This window comes from Pezoporus flaviventris, unplaced genomic scaffold (genome assembly GCF_033815535.1).
Source record: "Pezoporus flaviventris isolate CSIRO_AGI_PZ_B2104156 unplaced genomic scaffold, CSIRO_AGI_Pfla_v1 ptg000031l, whole genome shotgun sequence".
Classification (NCBI taxonomy): Eukaryota; Metazoa; Chordata; class Aves; order Psittaciformes; family Psittacidae; genus Pezoporus; species Pezoporus flaviventris.
Window position 1 is genome coordinate 12,361,272 of NW_026892579.1, and position 15,669 is coordinate 12,376,940.

Consider the following 15,669-nt stretch of genomic DNA (forward strand, 5'->3'; position numbering starts at 1 on the left):
TCTAGCAGTCTGTGAAGTGAGTGCCTTCAGAAATATTCAGTTCTTATACGGTGTTGTCCTTTGGCATGCATAAATTCACATGTGTTTGTGAAGTGTTTAGCTATTGTTATACTGTACCTACGCTGTCTGAAAAAGCATGTGTAACCTTTTTATCTAATTGACTGATCACTGACTACTATTCAGAAGAAACAGAAAGATATTTACACATCACCAGTTATGGAGCCTCCAGGATTTATGGTAATTGATTTCAATTCCCATCTGGTTCCCACTCAACAATGAAGTACATAGAGGCCCTGCTAGGCAAAAAACCTTCTTTCTCCTCGTCAGAGCCCAAGAAATCACAGTTTCAGTGGGAATGATTAAACAGCCATAAGGTATCAGTGAAAAGCATGTGAAGAATATTAGGCATCATTGCCTCAGTAGATTTTATGACTCCCATATCATACCTTAATGTGAAGCACCCTGAAAAGACAATGAGACCTCCAGCCACAAAAGAAAAAAAAAAAAAAAAAAGAAATCCAAACTTCAAAGCAAGCATCTGCATAGCAGAATCACTGCAGTTTCCTTAATTTGGTAGGATTCCAAATCCAATCTGGTTATATATATCATCTTCCAAATTCCACAATCTCTAATTGTTTGGATAGCAGATGCCCTCAAGATATATGAAGAATTATATCTTGAAAAGTTGTTAGTTTATTTACTAAGTTTGTGTATTTAATTACATGTTTAAAGGATTAGATGCAAGATTTAGTTGTACTCATCTGATTTGTATTACTCCATCAACTTAGAAACTCCAAAGGATCCTTCCTTCTTAAGTAGATTTATTTCCTTGAAACTGAAATATACACACTATGATGTCCTTCAGCTCCACGTTCTGTTATCATAAGGAGCTGGACATACATATAATCTAATACAATGAGTTTAGAACTTACTACAACTGGGTAAAAAGGAAACAGCTTTAAAGAAAATATTAATTTATGCAAATGGCTGCTTCATAGCTATCAGAATACTAACAGTACTTGCAGAAATACCTCAGAGTTACAAAATTAACTTTTCGTTATTCCTTATCAAAGTTAACAATGACCCAAATACAGACTTGGTGTCATATGAGATATTAAGCAAAACAATTTCCATGTAACTTGTTTTCCACTAAATTATTGTTTAGTATCTGTATCTTCATAATAAACTGTGTTATGTTATGGCATCTGTTGTCATACACTTATGATTATTTTGTGGTTTTAGAGCTTCTAGATCTTCAGCCTTTGCCTATCACAGCCCTGGGACATCGGGAATATGAAGCCCTGTACAAATTCACACACTTCAACCCTATCCAGACCCAGATATTTCATACACTTTATCACACAGACTGTAATGTTCTTCTTGGAGCTCCTACAGGTTCTGGAAAGACTGTTGCAGCTGAATTAGCCATCTTCAGAGTTTTTAACAAGTATCCCACATCAAAGGTTTGTAAAATAGATTTACTAGAATTATTTTGTGTAGACATGTTTTCAGCAATAAAAAAGCCTAGAAAAAGACTATGGCAATCTGATGGGGGTTTTTTCTCCAATTTAGACCTGTCTGAATATGAAATGGCACTGCATTATATATATTATGCTTTTATTTCAACTTTATATCTTAATCAGTGTACAACTAAAGTGACATACAGGAATTCTGGATTTCCCTTTCTATACTTACTGTCATTTCCTGCTTTAATCTCCGTCTACTAGCAGTAGTATTGGTTTATAGCTATTAGTTCCTCTCCATGTGAATCCAACTAGCCCAGTCTTTCTCTTATTTAACCAAATAAGTTGCAATTAATTACTGCAAACCAATTTTCTGTTCCAACTTGCCCCTGTGTTTTATTTCTTAAGTTGTCTAAAAGCTGAACAATTCAGCTTTTAGGGTTTTGATTTCGAAGTGAATATATATCTGTATCTTGACTTAGCCATTTTGGCCTAGTTAACTACATTTTAGCTTTAAAGTCTTCGGAAAATATATTTATATCTGACTATGAGATTTAACCAAAGAATAGCTTTTGAAGTTAAAAGAAATCATGTACATAAATCCTTATTCACCTTTGAAATTTCAGTATCTTCATGTAATTTGTGAGTCCAAGTGAGGTAAGGAAGACACTCATACATTTTCAGCTAATCTGTTAGACTTACAAAATAGCCAGTTCTCAAAGGACTGCATCTTTTAGATTTTAATAAAGGTGAAAACCTGACTATATGTTTTTAAAAAATGTGTGTGAATTCTTCATGTAGCAGTTTCTTCATCTTCAGAAGCTTCAGAATATTTAACTGGAATATTCTCGTTAATTCTGAATACTTAACTTGGAATGTAAATAAATCTTTCTACATGTCAGAGTATTCCCCCCTGCTCAGCAAACTTCTTTGAGGAAAGTATTGCGACACTTTGCTTTAAATAATCTACTTTTTAATTTAATTGGTAATGTTTTAGTAATTTAATGACGTAACTAGAAACCAGGTAAGATATGGCTTGCTGGAAATTCTGATTATTTCTGTTCTAGAATGTTAGCTTGCAGATTTTATAGTCATGTCAAAAATTGCATTATTTATATAAGCAGGTTGTGATATTAAATGCTGTGATAAATACTTCCATTTTGAGAAACTATTCTTTCTCTTTCTTATTTGTTTGTTAATAGCACAGGAAACAAAGCATTATTTTCAAGTATTAAGCCTGTTGTAAACAGAATCCTATTGTAGGTGATTTAAGGAACTCAAACCTTTATCATTTTAATGAGTATGAGAATGAGTATGTTCAAATCTCACAAGTATTAAATATTTTTCCTTGTGAGTACTTTATTGTTTAACTTCTGGTTTTGTGATTTCTTTTGCAGGCAGTGTATATTGCACCCTTAAAAGCACTCGTTCGTGAAAGAATTGAGGACTGGAAAGTTAGGATTGAAGAAAAACTTGGTAAAAAGTATGTTTCTCCTTGCCTAATCAGAGAAATGAGAAGCAAAAGAATAGCCCATCAAGTATAAATAATCTACAGAATATAAATAAATCTACAGAATACTCTTGAATATTTCAAAATAGGTTCTGATTGTATACTATCCTTCAAATTTCTAGTACTTTAAAAATATGCTAATGCTATCAGTAGTCACTGTAGTGATAGCAAAATCAAAACTTAAAAATGGATATGCTTTAATACCCAGCTATTTTTATTCTCATTACTTGCACATATAACGAATATGAAGCTCAGATTTCTCTTTCCAGTATCCTTGGAAATTGAAATTGCAATCCAAAATAAGCTTTTTTTTTTTTTTTTAGAAAAAACAGCTAAAAGGAACTCAAAGGACTTGCATGAACTAATATTCCTATATGTTTCTTCATGTATAAATTAAGATAGAGTTTTATTCCTTTGTAACATCAATTTCTTGCTGATCTCAAGTATTGGAAGTCAGCCATTACTTTATGACATATAAGGTGTATCAGTCATGTTGGTGATTTCCAAAATTAGACTTTCTTGAGTTAAAAATTATATCCATAAGATGCATTATTTAGGGACTTTTCCTTTCCTATATATAGCTTTTTGCCAAGCTAAAGCTCAAAGCACACCTCAGGTTTCACTAGAAGTGCTACTCTGTATACATGAAATTACCAGTGAGATTCCTGCCATTATTATATCAGTGACCTATTAATTTGTGATTTTTTTTTCTATTTTAGTGGCCTGTGAGGATAAATTATTTGCCTCATGATTTTAAAATCTTTTCAGATAATATTTCCTTTTTGAAATTTATTACTTGTGACTCAAAATTTGAAGAGAAGATATACATTACTTTGAGGAATTTTTGGTAAATGTTTAACTGGATGTAGAATGCATCATAGAAATGTCAAAAATCCATTACATTCTGTCTAAAATGATGGATCATCTTAAATGCTGTCAGTAGAAATTGAAAGGTTAATAAGGCAAACAACTGGAAAAACTCTGCTAATCTTCCCCCAAAAATCACCTTAGGATAATTCCTACTCCAGTTTTAATGGAACTTCACCAATAAATGCAGATACACTGCTTTCTAGCATTCTAGCCTCATTATTCAAACCAGAGATCTATGCAGACAGCAGGTATCTTTATAGTAAGGTTTCATCCTAGCTAGGATGGCCGGATGTTATGATTCCAATTATTATCATCCTAATATTCTTATCTTGATTTTGAAAAATTAACCATAGGAAGTTTGGGAATCATATTCGCCCTTTTCTATTTGGTACTTGTATAGTATTTGTTAGGATAAACAGGTTTATTTACTTAAAACAATTCTGAAAATTCTTCTAGGAGTATTTGACCAGAAACGAAATTACTTTGTTTAATGTTATTTCTTCTCTCTTTCAAGAGTTTTTGTTTAGGAGTTAATATTTGAACGTTAAGATATTCTAAAGCTTTGTAAAGCAGGCCACCATCTTTCTTGATTACAGGGTTGTAGAGTTGACAGGAGATGTGACTCCTGATATGAGAGCTATCGCCCAAGCTGACCTGATTGTTACTACCCCAGAAAAGTGGGATGGTGTTAGCAGAAGCTGGCAGAACAGAAGCTATGTTCAGAAAGTTTCCATTCTTATCATAGATGAGATCCATCTGTTAGGTGAGCATGTTTTCTTGTTTTAATGAGAATTGTTTCTAAATTTGAAGACGTGTGCTGGTACTTATGACATGAATATCCTTTTTGACTTATGAACCTTTTCTTTTTTCTCCATTTTTCAATGGGCTTTTCGTTTACTAGGGGATGAGAGAGGACCAGTATTGGAAGTCATTGTGTCTCGAACAAACTTCATCTCATCTCACACAGAGAAGCCTGTAAGAGTAGTTGGTTTATCCACTGCTTTAGCAAATGCCAGAGACCTTGCTGACTGGCTAAATATTAATCAGGTATGAAAAATGTTTCAGGGGATGGATATGTGTTTGCACTGCAGAAAAACAAAATAGCAATTTATAAGATAGTTCAAGGTTAAACTTGGAAAAAAATGTTTTCTTGTAGATGGGTCTGTTCAACTTCCGGCCGTCAGTACGCCCAGTTCCTCTTGAGGTGCATATTCAGGGCTTCCCTGGGCAGCATTACTGTCCTCGCATGGCTAGTATGAACAAACCTGCATTTCAGGGTAAGCAACAAGCTCCTAGACCTTTTCTTCTTTCTGTAAAAGAAAAAAAGACTGAGCACTTTACACAGTTCATTTGCAGCATATTTACAACATGTGTGTATGTACTCTTGGCATGTATAGGGGGAATCTGCTCTGCTAATGGCCCAAAGCTATTTGTCTGAAACATTAAGTGTGCTACAAATGCAACATAGAATGGAGGAATGTAATGTATTTTGAACAGAAGAATAAAATTAGTGCTAGTGAGGGGGGATAGAAAATGTGTTTTCTCTTAGTGTTCGACACCATAAAGAAACATTTGTGTAAAAATATTTGAAATTTAGAAAGTAATAAAACCATTCATATTATTAATCTGCTGAGGTATTTTCATATGGACCACTGTATGTAAGCATTAAAAAAATTGTGAACAGAAGCTGCAAGTCAGGCTAACCTCCTCCTACAATTCTAGTTTCAAAGCAATAACCATAAAATTCAAAATTTGTAGTGCATCCAGATATGCTTCTGTTTCCAATTTTTTATTCTTAACAAAGCTGGCAAGCAGGATAGATTTAAGAAAAGCTCTCATATTTTATTTGAACATGTTTTGCTTTGGTTACATAAGGAATATTTATTATATCAATTAAAAATAACCTCCAAAATAAATTTTGTAATGTGAACTGCTGTTGATTGTGAGGTGACATTTGTGGGGTGACTTTTTAGCTGCTTTAATTAGCCTTATGACAGAAGCAAAGTATTGATTGTGGACTAGAGACCAATCTTGACAGCCCAGATTATTTACACCTCCACAAGAGCATTGTACAAAAACACTAATGAACAATAAATCTGTCTTGGGCTGTTCTACCACACCTGTTCCTGAAGCAACAAAAATCCATTAGGTGGTGGGCTTTTAAAATATATAGATATATTGGCATATATAGTTGTAAGGTATAAATACACTTAAATTATTCTGTTTCAGTAATTTCACAACTGTATAGTATGTGTATATGCAAGAGCACATACTGGGTAGTATTCATGAACTACCCAGCATGGGTAGTTCACAATACCCAGGGAACAATATGTGATAGTGGATACTATGAAATAGTTTTCAGAAATAAACAATGCAAAAATTTAATTGCTAGAATGAGAATTGCATAAGAAAACACACAGTTGGATTTATAAGAGATTCTGAGAGTATTTGAAACTCTTGTTTATATTTCTAGTGCTTGCAGATGTTAAAAAATCTGTAGATGTATAATTTATTGAGGGCTTTTTTCGCCACTTGTTTGACGTGATATAGTCAGGGTTATTTTAGCATTTCATGGCAGTGCTTATTCCTGAGGCCGTAAAAATTTCACTGCAACCTGAAACTTTTTAAGCATGTGGTGAGCAAGAAAAAGGACTGAGGTTTTTTTAAAAAGTCCTGAAACATAATTGGTTTAAATATATCCGACTAATTAGAAAACAAGAGCAACAAAGTTCTTTTCTACCATAGTGCCCACGTTCACAGTATTTCTTGAAAAGTCACTTTCTACCTTTTTTACCTTTTCTGATTTTGGTAGATTGAAGTGATCTTTTACAGGCAGACATGAGTTTATGCAGTCTGGACTCTGGGTCCGGCAGAAAGCAGGTTTTGGACCTTGATGGCAGTTAGCTTAAACTAACATATCCCAACAGGTGGAGAAAGCAGAACATACTTATGCTAAGATAGAGAAAGAAATTCACAAGCTTTGAAGTCTAGAAAGCTTGCCCAGGTTTTGTGGTGGTTTGGTGTTTTTTTTTCCCCAACTGGTTCTGTTAATTAGCTCACAATGATCACTGAAGTCGCCAGAAAACTAACTCAGACTCCACCAAGCATATATTGATTTGATTCAGCGATGGTATGTGCTCACTTCAGTCTTATCCATCTGGTAGAATAGAGAAGTACACATATCTGTGTATCATCTGCACAGAGGCATATCAGCTGTCTAGGCAAAGAGAAACTCTGATTTTTGTCATTAAAGGGCCTAATTCTCAAGTTCTGCTTTCCTCAACAGCGATTCGGAGTCATTCTCCAGCCAAGCCTGTTCTTATTTTTGTATCATCCAGACGTCAGACAAGGCTTACTGCTTTAGATCTGATAGCTTTCCTAGCCACTGAGGATGATCCCAAACAGTGGCTGAAGATGGATGAAAGAGAGGTACAATCATTTTACCTGCATTATTTGTGGTTTGTTTCTATTTTATTGCTATTTGTTTGAAAAGAAAATGCATCTAAGACAAAAGAGTCATGTGAGCATAGATCTTGAAACAGCTATGATTAAGCTAAATTTCAATATGTATTAAGACTAGCATCAGCATTAAGGCCATATAAACATCTTTGCAAAGGCTGAACTTTAGAACACAAACTCTTTTATCTTTGTTTTTCCTGCATATCTATTATTAATGCTAGTTCCCTTGTCCCAGACAACATATATCACATGGTAAAAGTCTTTGATACAAAGATAAGACAAAGAATAAAAGAAAGAGGACTAGTGTTCTCCAAAGTTTACAGCTGGGAATGCGTGACATAGAGATGTTGAGCTTGAATTTAAACCAAATCTCTTTCAGTGTTTTAGGAACAAAATCATCCTTCTCATAAGATAACTGTATGTCTAGAAGGTCATGTATATGCATATATATCTGTGTGTATATATGTACATATGTATATAATGCTTCTGTCCATCTATATTCATACATATATATATGGAAATATATATTGCAAAACCAACTGTTTAGGAATGGTTCAGCTTTGCATATCAATGAAATAAATCAATGTTAAAAAAAAAGCTTCTGCTTATGCATTTGTTTTAAGAACATAAAAATTACTGTCAAATATTCAGATGTTAAGCAATACTGGAGTAAACGTTTAATTTTTTTATTCTTTCTCAGACAATACAATCTTTAATTACATTTTCTTGTACTGTTTCTCAAAAAAAATCCTTTCAGTTATTGCAAAATATGAATGATGGTCAAATAAGAAATAACCATTTAATATTGTTTCATCTTCATTCTTCAAAATGTATACCTGATTTTATTTACTGCACTTGGTTCAGCACCTGCTCTGAATAATGAATTATTTATTTCCTTCTCAACTAATGGTCCTGATTATAGTATATTTGTGCTTCAAAACAGTTTCTTTGGTTGATACTCAGATATCCCAGGTTTTGGAAGTTAGATTTTTTAATGGTTGCAGACCCTTTTCATAGGAATTTCTGTGATAATACTGGGCCAAAAGACCTCAAAATGCAGGATTCATAAATACAAGATCCAGAATTAATATTGTATGAACATTAATATATCAGCAGTTGTATGAGTAATTATTCACTTGTGTACCAAAAATTGTATGCCAAAAAGTATAGTTTTCTAGATGAGGTTATTAGGTTTTGTTTGTTCTTTACAAAAAAATAAAGTGTGATTATCTTTTTTTTTCAGACATAAAGCATAACATCTGTATCCTTCCTCTTTTGGATGGATTATAAAAACGAAAATGGATGTCTTGGCTGCTAAACTGCTACTACTAAAGCATGTCTCAATTTGAATCTGATTTTCTAACATTATAACCTCTGTTTAATGCTTTCTTGAGCATAACAGGAACATTTCATATCAAAATGATTGCTGCTTAGTAGAGTACTCTAGTACCTTATGCTAGGTTACTGTAGTGATCTCACCTACAATTAGAATATGTGACATGCAGCTTCCCCTGAATGACTTGCATTAATATGAGTAGCTTCCTTATGTCCTGTAAGCCACTAGCATCCTCAAAAGAACTGTAACTGAAGCTTCTTTGCTTGCTGGAAAAGGGTTTTCTATTAGGAGTCTTTGAATTTCATATTTTTCAGAATAAAACTCTGAAGGATTTGAAAGAGGAGCCAACAAGGACAAGCAGACTTTGCATTTATTAGTTTCATAACATTTGCATATTATTTGTATCTGAATTAATAAGCTGAATATTTGGAGCACAAGACACCTACCAAGTTACTCAGTTCTGATTACGTAAAAGACTGAGGATTAATTCCTAAGTTGTTATATCTTACCACTATTATGCAGAACACAATTCTGTTTGAAGCATTTCAAGTGGATATTTCTTTAGGTAATTATGGGAGCAGTTTGTAGTTTTGTGTTTTAAATGAGCGTGATTAGCCTGAGTTTCATTTGACATTGAAGCAAAGAACAAAGCTCAGTAGTGCTACATACCCAGCATATGTACTGCTTAATTCTTTATCCATAATTGGTGGGTTGGTTTGGTTTTTCAGTTGGGTTTTTTTTAATTCTAACTTCAAGTTATATTAAAGTCAGGCTTGGACTAGGTGAAATAGACAAAATTCCTCCATACAGCTATGGCATTTTTGAGTATTAAAAGTAGAGCTAGTGAATATTTACTTTATAGGAGGTATTCCCCACTTTTTGGGAGGTATTGCCTGTCTTGAGTACTTGCCCAAATATTTCGTGTTTCTCAATTCCATATGGAATAAAAATATTTAGAAGAAATATTTTTTTCTTGCCTTTAAGCAACAGTTTCTGTTGCCTGTCAGTTTTGTGCCTTTGTTTTTTGTCAACCCATGTTCCTTTAGGGGAACTTACAGATAGATTATTTCATTCTCAAAATGTTTGCAGTTGTTAATTATGAAGTATGTTGAGATACAGGAGATTTTCCATAGGCGGGTGTATACAAAGTTTACAAGCTTTACAACAGGCCTTGGAATTTCTCTTCATTCAACCTTGTTTGTATAATATTAATTTTGGCTGACGTAAGAGTCCTTTAAGAACTCATTGGTTAGTTTTCTTTTATGGTGTACTTGATTTTGCTACATGACAGTCTATGTTTAAGTTAGCTTCCCAGTGGGTATACTGCATAATATATACATACTGCAACTTCTTAAAATGCCATAAACAATGCCATTCATAATAACATCTAGAAGACTGATAATTGAGGTAGACACAGATTCTTAACAGCCATGAAAGGTAATTTTACTCTTACCCTGCATGGCAGCTTTTCTTTGATGGTAACAGAGTGAATCAGGCTCTGAGGGGGAGAGATAGAAGTGGGGGAGAGCCCAGTACTGGATCTTTGCTACCTGTTTATCAGCTATGCTATCATCTTAGCTTCCCTCATCTTCTCTGTAGAGGTGCTCCCTATAGTGATAGTGCCAAACAAGACTCTCATTTGCAGCATGTGAAGGGTGCACTCTCTTTTCAGCAACTCCAGACTGTTTCACTTCACAGTAGCAGTCAAATCCACCCCCATCTCTGACACCCAGCTTCAAGTATCAAACTTAGACAATATTTCTATCAGTTATATTGCAAAGCACATGAGCTTGTATGAAGCTTCTAGAGTACAGATTTGTATGAATAAATGATGTACAGAAACAAACCTTCAACTGCTGCCACCAAAGTAGACAACAGCATATCAGGATCATGGAGGAGCCATACAAGACATTCTTTCCATCAAAAAGCAGCCAGCAGCCTAACAGGTGCAGCTGAATTATAGTCGAGAAGGAATTTTTTCTACATCCATCTACTTTTCAGTAGATGTTACAGGCAGCTCTATTCAGTTTTGGAGACGGTTCTTCCTGAATGCTTTCCTTGAATTTCATGTCTGATGTAAGTTTCCTGTTCATACCCATGTTCCTACATTCAGAAAGTTGAAAGGTATTCGGAAAGTTGAGACAGCTGTTAGTCTTCGTAAGACTGAACTGTTGATGAAAATTGATGTTTCTAGTACAAGTAAGTTTTCCAGTTCTACTAGATACGTTGTTACACAACAATAGTTAGATCTGTTTAATAGATTCTATCCAACAAAGTTTCAGGCTATGTGCATGCTTTTTGTTAAGAAATTCTGTCCACTCAGATACCTTATGTCTAGTTTACTCTGAGCAAGAAAGCCTCCAATGATGTTGAAATACCCTACTTAGTGAGATTTGTAGCTGATTCTTCAAAGCTCATCCCCACATTTGCCAACTGCTGTGCATCACAGCACATGCAGACATTCTTCAGGATTTAAGCAGGACTGCCACAGTTTGCCAAAAAAAATACTTACCCTAGGCCTTACAGGTGTTTTGTTTTTTTTTCTTTTTCTATAAGGTGCATTGTCCATACACATTCCAAAATTAGCTCTCTATCCCTCTTAGGATTTGCAGTCCCAACATAGAGTTTATTTTTTGCCAAAGAGTGAAGAAGCAGCTGAAGCTGCCCTCCTTGCCATTTGCACTTGTTGCAAGACCTCTTCAGTTGACATCACTTGTAAAGATCATCCTCGCTACAAAGCACAGGTGCATCATGACAGAACTGTGAATAGGCAATTACCTCTGAAAGAGTGCACCTATAGATTGAGTAATTCTTAATTTCTTTTTGTTGTTCATTGATGCCCATGTGCCAATGAAAAAGCAAATTTTATGCTCACCCTGCTTGTTTGTACAATAATGAGATGATTTTTAAATATACACATTCTGGCCAAAATTCTAACTTGGAGCTGTCAGCCAGGACTGTCACATTGAAACTTGTGACCCATTACTTGTTAAAAGGGACAACAGCTCAGATTATCCTTTTGGAAACAGACAGTGCCACCAGTCTGTAATGGTAAGCTTGGATAAGATCAGTCAGGCTGTTCTACATTAGGAGCTGACTGAAGAGTAACAAGTTCTCCTCTTTCAAAAATTGCATCTACATCTGTAGTGGCAGCAGATGTTGCAATCTTTTTACAACATAATTAATTAGAATCGAGTTTTCAGTTTATTTGTTTTTCTCTAATGTTTTTTTTAACCTAAAACAAAAGTACAAAGTAGTATTTATTGTTTATTGTTTGAAGTTAGAATGCCATTCTCACCAGCAAACAAGCAGGGTGTTTTCTTATTTGGGGTTGGGTTTTTTAAGAAATTTATTTCCTGGCCAGATATATGGATTTTTTTTTTTTTTATATTTACGGTGCAAAGATGGAGAAGAAATGTATCCATGTACACAGTTTTAACTTTAACCACAATGATTTTTGCATTCTGCTTTGTGCATTATTTTACCATCTGCATCTTGTTAAAACTGTTCTTTAGGAAACCTCTAGAAATAACTAAAATCCTTCAGCGCAAACATACCTACTGTAATATTCAATAGCATCCATACCAAGCAATAGCCAGCATCCACTGAGTTCAAGGGCACTTGAATGAAAGGCACTCATTGACTCCAAAAAAATTAATCAGGCCAGTACTGATTTTAAGATTTTAGAGATGTGATTACATAAACATGTGTGCGCTAATTATGGATTTGTGTATGTGTTCATATGCTGTGTGGAAATATGCAAAGACATATGTATGAAAGTGAATTAAATTTTACCATATAGTTCTGGTTTGCATTGCTAAAAAAAAAATTAAAAAAACAGCACCCAAAAAACTCCTAAGACTTGCTGGAAAGGCAAAGGATTATTTTTCCTGCTCTAACCTTTAAATAAAATAACCTTTTTTCTCCATGTTAATATTCTGAGGTAATGCTGTGCTATAAAACAGGAATAGAAGAATCTGGTCTGTGTCATGAATAGGTATATTGCTGTCTTTTAGATAAGATTTTTACAATGTATATGTTTTAATAATATATATCAACTGTTTAAACAATAAGACATTTCATGAATAATCTTATTTGAGGTGGTTTAGGCATCTTTTTCGGGGGGGAGAGTTCTGGAGTATAAGTCAACTCTTCATCAAAAATGAAGGGGGGGCGGGGGGGTCTGCCTTTAATAGTCGGGAGGATACCCAAGAATGATTTCTAAGTGTTTCACTCATTATAGAAGTTCAACTTCCTTCTACAAGATGTTGGTTTTACAACACAAAAGTGTGTCATAAAAAAATTAACATTTAGTTATAACAAGGAGTTGTTTTTATTTCATTTAACATCTGTACCAGATGTGAAATATATAATTATTTTTGTAAAAGACTTCATAATTTTCATGATTCTTTTGTTTGGCACATCTTTCTTCTATTGGGCATTTTAGTCAATTGATAAGCATTATTCAGTGGCATATGGTCTGAGTCTGACGTGCTTTGAAAAGAGTAGAGAGTACTAATAATGAGGATTCTGTGAAAATGGGAAAACCAGCACAACAGATATGCTTTGAGAAAGTATGGGGTTTTAGCATCTTGAAACAATATATCACACTCAAAGGGACAGAATTGGGCTGCACAATCTGTTAGCTCATTCTTGTCCAATCTGGTCTCCTCCTTTCTTTTGGAGCCAGCATTGTCATCAACTTGCTGAATTATATTCTGGCTGGAATGTATTTCAGGCACAGGGTAATGTATCTACTTAAATGGAATCCTATCTTTCTACAAAAGCTTTTTAAGTATAATAAATTTAAAATATAAAAAAGTTCTATTAGCTTAAAGTAAAAGGTTCAACAGTTTACATATGTGCAGGAACAAAGAAAATGACTACTTACTGGTTTGAGAAAAATCTAGCTTGTTCAAAGATCAGAATAGAAAAGCTAGAAATAAACTTTATTTTTTATGGTATTTTGCACTGCTACTAGCGTCCCAAATTGGTCTTAGAAAGTGGTTTATTAAAAGGTGAATTCCTAATCAACCTGCTGTTAGGAAAGCGCAAGAGATATTTTGTGTGTTCCTCAAAAAAATCTGTGAAGGATAGATAGCAAAACTTTTTCTGCATGGGGCCAATCCTGCCTGCCTTAGAGTGCAGGAAAAAATCCTTCCTTACATTAAGCTTCCTGCTTCAGTGTTTTATGGGTCTTTTATGTCAGTACTGTGTATATTTCCTGATATTATTTTTAATATAACATAATTTCTGGTTTTAAGATGATAAAATATATTTTCTTTACCCTTATGTCTTTACCCAACATTAGTTACTTTCAGAAAGATAAATAGCAATGAAGTTATACCAATGCAGGAATGTCAGGTTTGTTTTATAGCCACAATGTGTGTCTGTTTCTGGCTAATGAACCTATTAATTGTGCCATTATTTCTTAATAGAAAGTGATAATATTCTTACACTACACTGACATAAGAGAGTTATATTTTTAAATAAATTGTCATGATAATTTTAAGCCTTGGGTTGTGCCTATGGGTAAAATAGTTATGTTTATTACGTTGATTTATGTGAAAGTAAGGGGTCAGCTAAAAATGACTAGGATTCCCTGCTGCTAAAATGACAGGATAGAAGTACATGCGCCAGCTCTCCTGCTAAGGGTTCTTTAGTTTTCTTGTGGTAAATTACACTGATTTGCAGGTGTGACTAACAGCACCACAGGCCACCGCTGTAATACAAGTCAGAGGGGAAAAAAAAAAGTAACCACCACTGATTGTAAAAGCAAGAAGAACATCTTGGAATAAATTCCCAGTAGTGTGAATTTAGGATGTTTTCTGCTGGCAAATCCATGGCAAAAAAATTTAGCTCTGTACTGAAAATAACTAACTGTACTGAAAATAACTGACACTGTAAAATTGCATGTGCTGAAGGAGCAATCTAATCGCTATAGACTAATCCAGATCAGCTGATTTGATCCCTGTACTCTTCTAGTGGAAAACGGAGTTTAGATTCATTATTTTCCCAATATCAAATTCCACTTATGTAATAATGAAATAAATGTCATTGGAACTGGTTTGCTCCCTTATACTAGAGACGTAACTATCATAAAGTGATGATTCTTGGTGGGGAGGAGAAAACATAATTCAGCAATATCATATTTCTTGTCATTTTTTGAATGCAGAAATTGAGAAAAATGTAAATGCATTTTTTCATTTATTTTTCTGATATTTATCACTGTTTTTTTCTACTTTTTCATCTTAATTCCCTGCCAAGTGTATACATAGACTATTATTTCCCAAAGTGCCCATCTAAGGATAAGAAGCCTGTGCTATTTTTTAGTCATAAGAGAAAAAATCTTTAAGATGGGCCATAATTCATATCATCTACACTGCAGTCACGTGTCTACATGTTGACTAGAGAAATCAAAGGTTTTCTGATTGTATCTAGATAGATAAACTTTATCCTTTAACATATCCTGCTTTCATTCAGTTCTTTACTCTCTTCTGCTTATCTACCCCTCTTCTTGTTTTCCTTTCATAGACTTATCCCCTCTTCACGTCTCAATTCCTTGCTTTTTTCTTTCTGCTTTCTTTCCTTTCAGTGCTTTATAGTCCCTTTCACTCTTTCTTTCTGTGAACATCATTTTCAGCTCAGTTTATACAACAAGCCTTCCATGTCTTATAACATAGGAAACTCTCAGGAACGTCCAGGCCACTGCATGGTGAAGGAAGATGAAGTCTAGGAGTTCCCAGCGACAGATCAAATAGATTGGACCTAGCCAAAATTTGAATATTTTTTTTTTTTAATTGGGTTCTCTGTTACTTCCATCAGTATCCACACTAGTTCAAAAAAATAGATTTGATTTTTTTTTTACATGTTTTGTAATTTCCTCTTCCTGACAAAACTGATTGATTTACAAAATCTGTATTGTTTGTGGTTTTTTAGTCTTGGGTATGGACTATTATCTGCTCTTTTTTGTGCCTTTTAAGGATTATTTTAGTAATAGTAGTGATGTGTGTTACTTGGGTTTAGATATG

General features: G+C 34.2%; 1 protein-coding gene across 3 annotated transcripts in view; it reads left to right on the forward strand.

Annotated features, from left to right (window-relative positions):
* The window catches only part of ASCC3 (activating signal cointegrator 1 complex subunit 3), a 270,580-nt gene that overhangs the window by 193,837 nt on the left and 61,074 nt on the right, over positions 1–15,669 (forward strand). For all 3 annotated transcript variants that reach the window (XM_061460216.1, XM_061460218.1, XM_061460217.1), the window contains 6 exons: positions 1,243–1,463; positions 2,861–2,946; positions 4,440–4,606; positions 4,745–4,890; positions 5,000–5,120; positions 7,130–7,272. In XM_061460216.1, the coding sequence (XP_061316200.1) occupies positions 1,243–1,463; positions 2,861–2,946; positions 4,440–4,606; positions 4,745–4,890; positions 5,000–5,120; positions 7,130–7,272 (884 nt within the window). The remainder of the gene's footprint in view (positions 1–1,242; positions 1,464–2,860; positions 2,947–4,439; positions 4,607–4,744; positions 4,891–4,999; positions 5,121–7,129; positions 7,273–15,669) is intronic.